Source organism: Pteropus alecto, unplaced genomic scaffold, assembly GCF_000325575.1.
Source record: "Pteropus alecto unplaced genomic scaffold, ASM32557v1 scaffold12, whole genome shotgun sequence".
NCBI classification, from domain to species: Eukaryota; Metazoa; Chordata; class Mammalia; order Chiroptera; family Pteropodidae; genus Pteropus; species Pteropus alecto.
This window is the reverse complement of record NW_006432669.1, coordinates 11,033,758-11,041,999: the sequence shown is the minus strand read 5'-3', so window position 1 is coordinate 11,041,999 and position 8,242 is coordinate 11,033,758. Positions and strand designations below refer to the sequence as shown.

Below are 8,242 nucleotides of genomic sequence, written 5' to 3'. Positions count from 1 at the left end.
ATAACATATACATATAGTATATAATATATATGAGAAAAAATATATATATAATCTCATTCCACAGATAAGGAAACTAAAGCTTACAAAAATCATATAAATTGACTGGATAAACACTGGTAGTATTCAGATATGAATCCAAGTCAGTTGGACTATGAAGTTCAGGCTATTTTAGCTAAACCAATAAAGCAATAGAGAAGTTATACTATTGAGGTCTTCAGAAGATTCCAAAGTCAGAAACATGTACACTTTTGTGCTCAGGAATGGGCTACTGAAAAACAAGAACATGGCGGTCTTAGCAAAAGCAGTCTCTGTTCATGACTGATCTAGGAATTGGACTAACTATTGTTATCTAGGAGGGAGCAATCCCAGCGTTACCTGATGGCCAGCCTCTTTTCTGAAGAGGGCATCAATGATGTAGTATTGAAGCATATTCTGAGCCACATGTTGGTTCAATAACTGCTCCATCAATTTTTAGCCATTTGCCCTTGAAAAATTTTCAAAATTAAGTGAGAAAATATTTACTAGAAAATATGACTTACAGTATCAATTTAAACATGTCGCTTATATTTTGAACCCTAGAACTATGGTTCTAGAACTCTATTTCCTCATCTGAGGTTCTATAACTTTCATCTTTCATGGTTCAATCTAAGTCCACCATGTTGGTATATAAAGCCAAGTACAGAAATCAATCTTTATTTTTCCTACATGCTTAAATCTGTCTAGAGATATTTTCAATCTATGACTTTTCTTTAAAGGCTGAAGACTGCAACTTAAAATTTATTTCCTTTATGCACAGATAATGTTTCTCGGAGAAGTACGAGTGGTTCTCTCTTCATCGCCCTACTCATAAGTCATGTTCAAAAATATTCTTGGTGTTTTCACCTGACAGAAATATTTATGATGGTAAGTACCATGTTACCTGTTACACTATTTATTTATTCATCTAAGCCAAAACCAATGTATATGATAATCCATCTACATATTTTACATAAATTATAGGATATCATTCAAACTGTGGCTCATCTTCCATTTTGATCATTTCCAAAGTACTAAGATTTAATAGGCAAAGAGCGTTAATACATGCTAAACTTCTGCATTCAAAAGATTAAAAATTTGAGAGACAAGGGAGAGAAATATTAAATACAAAATATTATAGAGAAAATTATGGCCTATAAAGATAACATATGATATGGAATAATATTTACTTAAATATTCAGATTATGAAAAAATTTTGCTATAAAATGTATTTTTGATAAATATTTATTGGTTTTCTTTATAAATAGGACCTAGGCCAGCCCGATGCTGATAAAACAATAAAACAATAAAAACAAACAAACAAACAAACAAAGACACTGTCCCTGCTTTCATAGCTAATATTCTAATACAGGAGTCCCCAAAGGCCCGGGCACACACTGGTACCAGTTTGTGGCCTGTTAGGAACCAGGCCGCACAGCAGGAGGTGAGTGGTGGATGAATGAGGTGTATTTGCAGTTGCTCCCCAGCACTAGCATCATCACCTCAGCTCTACTTCAAGTCATCAGGCATTAGATTCTCATTGGTAAATCTACTCTTGGTGCCCAAAAGATTGCAGATCACTGTTTTAATAGGAGATATAATAGTAAAATAACATATTATTCAAATACATAATTTCGAATTTCTAGGGAAAAGGGTAACAGGGTTCTGTGAGAGAGAATAGGAGAAAAGTTCTAGGTTAGATGTAGTCATCTTATCTGTAAAGTGAAAGTTTGGTGTCATAGGGCAATTTGTGGTGTTTTTGACTGGCATAAAAAGTATTTACTGGTCAATGGAAGAGAGATGGCAGGGAGTGGAATATAAGTAAAAAAGAATCTGAGTTAAGAATCTGAGTAATTCTTGTCATAAGGGACAAGAATTTGGGATGGTTGCTTACATATCTTGGCTGTTATAAATAATGCTAGATATCCATTGAAAGATAAATGGATAAAGTAGATGTGGTACATATATATGGATAAAGTAGATGTGGTACAGCCATAAAAAATAATGAAATTTTGTCATTTGAGACAACACAGATAAACCTGTGTTGATGGTACTATACTGAGCGAAATAAGTGAAATAAGTCAAACAGAGAAAGACAAATATGTATAATTTCATTTATATGTGGAATCTAAAAATCAAAATAAACAAACAAAACAAAAAGAACAAACTCATAGATACAGAGAACAAACTAATGGTTGCCAGATGGGAGGGAGGTGGAGTATGGGCAAAAAAGGTGAACGGAATAAGGAAGTACAAACTGCTAGTTATAAAATTAGCCATGGGGATATAAAGTACAACAACTGTAATACCAGGAAGGTCTCTAGAAAATCCCCAAATATTTAAAATTAAATAATTCACTTCAAAACAACATATGGATCAAAGGAGAAATTAAAATAGAATGACCATTTCAATAGACACAGAACAACCATTTGACAAAATCCAACATCCCTTCCTTATAAAAGATTATTGGCAACTTAAGAGGAGAACATTCTTACAGTAATGAAGAATATCTATGAAAATTCTACAACAAATATCATATTTAATGGCAATAGATTGAATAGTTTATACCCTAAGATCAGGAATGACACATCTCTATGCCTGTCTCTTCAGTAAAAATGGGAAATATAGTAACACCTGTCTGGGAGGGTTGAAGTATGGATTTAATGAGATGTTCCACACAAATCCCCTGGCATAGGTCCTAGCACATAGAAAATCTTCAAGAAATGAAGGCTATACAACTATTGGGGGTGGGAATAAAGGGTGAGGCACACAGAAAAAACTTGGAGAAAGAAATAAAGAAAATATAGAAAAATGTAAACGATCGAAGGTGAACATACTGTTGTTCACTGTAATATTCTCCCCTCCCCAACTTTTCTGTATCATTGACAAGAAAAAAAAAACATAATTAAAAATTTTGGAAAAAAATTTTGAGAAAAATTTTGAGTCCAGAAATAGACTCAAACATACATGGAAAACTGATTTTTGGCAAAATTATTAAAGCAATTCGGTAGAAAATAGAATATTTTCAACAATTGGCACAAGGACAATAGGATATCCATATGTAAAAATAGTGAACTATTCACACCAGAACCATATAAAATATCAACCCCAAATGTACTTGAGACCTAAATATAAAATCTATAATTATAAATCCTCTAGAAAAAAATTAGAAGAGAATTTTCTGTGACATTGATTATGCAATTATTAGACATGACATCAAAAGCACAATCCACTAAAATAAAATATTTGACAATAATAAAGTTATGTTCTTTTCTATAGACATATTTAGGAGATTGAAGAGACAATTATAGATTGGAAAAAAACATCTAATTTTTTCATAATATAAAAGCACTTTTATCCATAAGATATAAAGTTTTATGACATGTAAAGCTCTTATTCATAATATACAATAAAAATAACTCTCAATACTCAAATATGAAAAAAATAAAACTGAAACGACTAAAAAAATTTTTTTTACAACTAAAATATTGAGCGGACACTTTACGCACAAAAAAATCATAGCAAATTAGTGTGCATAAAGGTGCTCATAAGTCATGAGAAAAAAGCAAATTAAAACTAAAATGATTAGTAATGAATACCTTTTTAATGGATAAAATTAAAAAGACTGAGCTCACTGAATGTTGTAGTGTTTGTGTGGGAACTGAAACTTGCATGCACTGCTGGTGACAATGTAAAATGGCACATTCACTTTGGAAAATATTTGAAAAGGCTTTTAAATGGCTAATCATACATCTTCCACATGACCCAACCATTACTGTTCTATGTATTTACCCAAGAGAAATGAAAGTATATGGTCTTACAAATACTTGAACATGAATATTCTTAACAGCTATATTTGCGATAGCTCAAAACTGAAAACAAATATTCATTAACAGTTTAAAGGACAAATAATGAATGTTGTATTCATACAGTTGAATACTACTCAGCAGTAAAATGAATAAATTATTAATGCATATAACTTCATTGATGAAACTAAAAATAATTATGCTGAGTAAAAACAGTAAAATATAAAAATTATACCTCTTGTATAATTTTATTTATGTAAAATTCTAAAAAATACAAGCTAATCTATATTAACAGAAAGCATATTATTACTTGCTGGGAAATGGAGGTGAAGCAGTTGGGAGAAGACGCTATTACAAAAGGTCATGAGATTTCACTTATATGTAGAATCTAAGAAACAAAAAGAACAAACTAATCAAGAACAGACTCAAAAATATAGTGGACAATTTAGTGACGGACAGAGGGGAAGGGTTTTGGAGTCTGGGAGAATGGGGTGAAGGGTTAAAGAAGTACAAATTAGTAGTTGATTGTTGGTCACAGGGATGGGGAGCACGGCAGAGGGAATGCAGTTAGCATTAATATATTGGCTAGGTGGAGGGCCAGGGGAGGGAAGGTGCAATTGGGGGGATCATTCTATAAACTATATAGATGTCTAATCAATGTACTGTATACTCGAAACCAATTAAAATAAATAAATACTTTTTTAAAAAAAGGTCATGAGAAAACTTTTGAAGGTTTTAGATATGTTTATTATATTAATCGTGGTGATGATTTATTTACCAGTATACAAATTGTTCAGTTTAATATGTGCAGTTTATTGTACATCAATTCTCCTTCAATAATGCTCTTTTATTTATTTTTTTTCCAATTCTGGGAATGAGCAATAAAGTTAATTGTATAATTGAGGTTGATGAATATATTAATTTACTCGGGCTGCCATAACAAACTACCACAAATTGGGTGGCTTAAACAACAGATATATATTTCTCGCAGTTCTGGAGGCTAGAAGTCCAAGATCAAGGTGTTGAGAGGGTTGGTTTCTTCTGAAGCCTCTCTCCTTGGCTCACAGATTGCCTCCGTTTTTCTGTATCCTCATGACTTTTTCTCTGTTCACCCACATTCCTGATGTCTCTTCTTGTGTCCACATTTCCTCTTCACATATTCTGAGTTACTTGGGATTAAGGCTTAACCACATGGATTTTGGGAAAACACAATGCAGCCCCATAACACTGGGGCCTTGGATTTAGTGGGAATTTATTCAAAGGTAAAGATTAAGCTCTGACTTAGAGTATCAAGTCAGGGGTGTCAATGAGGACTTGTCAGCATTATTAAGGGCTTGATTCCTTTTGGGGATTGTGATAGATTTTCTTCCCTGACATCTCTATAAATATCCTCAATCATAACCATCATCATATTGGCCCGTGGTACAGTGGGTTCTCTGTTTCCACACAAGATGCAGGACCCAAAGCTTGCTTTTTTTTTTTTAATTTTCAGGTTCAATGATCATTTGAAGAACCAGGTGTTAAAACCCAGGTGTTAAAGACAAACTATGACCAGACATTTTTACTTCTTTCCAGGCAATTAAAATTAGTAAGTACCCATAGCTGATGTTAACGAATCAGGAACTTGACTAAAGTAGGAAACAGAGTGGTGACAGGTTATGCAAAATAAGCTATACAATATTTTGTAATTTTTTTTTTATTCTTGCATTCTAATATCTATAAAAAATAAAATATTGTCCTTCGATTATGGACCAGTAACTGGTATTAGTGTTGTCTTTCTGCCATAAATAATTAAAAAACTAGGAAAAATATTTGAAATAGCTGTTTTCAGATATTGGACAATGGAAAGTACAGAACTGCTTTTGCTAAGAGAAAGGAAACAAATAAGGTAAATCATAAAATTTTGCCTACACCAAGCACAGTTTTTGGCTAGGATAAAATTTCAGTTATACAGTAAAAGAAGAAATAACAAGTGAAATATGATAGTATCAATGAGCTGAGAAGGCCTCAATCAGATTTCAAGTATGTTGAGGCAGCTGAAATGTGAAAAATTCCAGAAGTGAGGGAGATAGGTATAAAAAGACCTCCAAATAGCTACAGAGTAGTCCTCTTGAGTCTGTGAATGAATATCAACATCCATTTTTATAGGATGACTAGGAGCCCAGGAATAGGACCACTATTTGGGACGTCAATACTTGGTGCAGTTCACACAGCATTGGTAGATGTTTGAATTTTAACCATGCCAAATGGGCAGAGTAAGTGAACATGAGTAGAGACACCAGAGGGGTTATGACTTTGTAGTTGGACTAAAAAAAATCCTGGACTAAAACTACTCTACATCTTCCCTAGCAACACTTTAAAAACAAATCTTGAAATAATAAAAATGATCCATGAATAAACTTAAGATCTCTCCAAAACAAGTGTCAATACTCTTTAAATAAAATTATTTAAAATGAAACATATGAATATGTAATATTTCAATGTCTACCTGGCAGCATATAAAAAATTACTGCAAGTTTAAAGAATTGTCAAAATGTTACTTGACACTAGAAAAAAGTTATTAAATATAAATTGACCAAAAAAAAGTGAAATTAGCAGACAAAGACTTTAAAAGAATATTAAAAATCAGCTTAGTAATATTAAAAAAACCATGACCTTAAAGAGAGAAAGTGAAATATGGTGAAAAATCCCAAACTGAATTTGAGGAGCTTAAAAGGATAATATATGAAGCGAAACATTCATTGAATGTAGTTAACTGCATATTAAAAACTGTAGGAAAAAAACTGAACTTGAAGTCTTACCAATTGAAACTATTCAAATCAAAGCATAGAGAAAAAACTAAATAAACACAGAGCCTCAGTAATCTGTGGGATAATAACAAATATTCATGTAATTGGGTCCCTAGAAGTAGAAGTAAGGGGTACAACAAATATTCTCAGAAATAGTGACCAGCATATTTCCAAAATCAATGAAAATTATGAACTCACAGAACCAAGAAACTCAATGAGTTCTAATACAAATAGCCAATATTTTTTTTTTTTTTTTAAGCCACAGGAAAAGGACAAATTACGTATAGGGGAACAAAAATAAAAATGATTGCAAACTTATCGTCAGAAATATTACAACATAGAATACAATGAAATGACAATTTTTAAAATGCTGAAAGAAAAACGAAATTACAGCCTAGATACCTATTTCCAGCTAAGATACCATTTAAAAATAAAAAAGAAGTAAACTTACAAAGCCAAGCAAAAGAAGAGAGCTAATAAACCACAACTACAGTGAATAATTAAATTAAATTAAAATGAAATCAAAGGAGGTTCTTCAAGACAAAAAAGAAAAAAGAATGCACCAGAAAATTTAAATCTGAAGAATCAAAAGTCCCATACTTTTTAAAGGCTCTTTAGTTTCATTTAAAAAATGTATTTGAAGATAATTGTTTAAAGTAAAAATATAATGTATTGCAAGATTTATAATTTATTAAGAATTTAAATATATGACAGCAATAACACAAGATTGGGGAAGTATATTATTACAGCTAATCACATTATATGTAAGTAAGAATACTATTTGAAGGTAGAATGTAGTAAAGTAAAGGTATAGTAAAATCTATAACAACGTCTAAAAAATAGTGGTATAGCTAATAACAGATAAAATAAATACTAAAAAGTAATACTCAACTAGCCAAAAGAAAACAGGAAAAAAGAATAGATGAGACGTAGGAAAAAAAAAAAAAACAGCAAGATGTCAGGTTTAATCTGAACTGTATTATTAAATATCATTTAAATTTATAATTTAAATATAATTACTTATAATTTATCTATGGACTCTGAATAAAAGACACAGACTGTTAGAACAAATTAAAAAAGTAAAACACAATTCTATGCTGTCTAAAATGAATGTACTTTAAATGTAAAGTATATGTCTGATAAATTCAAAAGACAGAAAAAGAGACAAAATTCAAACCCATAGTAAAGAACCTAAAAATCACAGACCACATAAGGAAAAAAAGATAAATTGGGCTTTGTAAAATTAAAAATTTTTAGTCCTCAAGATACCATTCATAAAATTAAAAAGCAAACAATAGGTTGGAAGAAAATATTCATCATACATATATCTGACAAAATCTTGTATCTGAATATTTAAATACAGCTCAATAAGAAAACAAACTGCTCAATAAAAAAGTAGACAAAGCTTTGAACACTATAAGAAAAAAGATACACAAATGGTCAAGAAGTACATGAAGTAATGTTCAACCACTTTAATCATCAGGAAAATGTAAATCGAAGCCAAAGCAATATATTACTATGGTAATAACCTACAAGTCACCCAAATATCTGCTGTGTGAATGGGTAAATAAACAAAATTATAACAAAATGAAGTGCATTGTTACATTTATATATATATATACTTTTTATATA

At 31.1% G+C, this 8,242-nt stretch overlaps 2 protein-coding genes across 2 annotated transcripts in view; both read left to right on the top strand.

Moving 5' to 3' along the window:
• LOC102895641 (caspase-13-like) overlaps window positions 1–5,404 on the top strand; it is a 12,300-nt gene extending 6,896 nt beyond the window's left edge. Inside the window, 3 exon segments of the mRNA XM_015585969.1 lie at window positions 797–903; window positions 5,314–5,357; window positions 5,359–5,404. Of these exon segments, the coding sequence (XP_015441455.1) occupies window positions 797–903; window positions 5,314–5,357; window positions 5,359–5,404 (197 nt within the window).
• Window positions 5,405–6,060: 656 nt separating this feature from the next.
• The window catches only part of LOC102895388 (caspase recruitment domain-containing protein 18-like), an 8,903-nt gene continuing 6,721 nt past the window's right edge, over window positions 6,061–8,242 (top strand). The window contains 1 exon segment of the mRNA XM_015585968.1: window positions 6,061–6,076. Within this exon segment, the coding sequence (XP_015441454.1) occupies window positions 6,061–6,076 (16 nt within the window).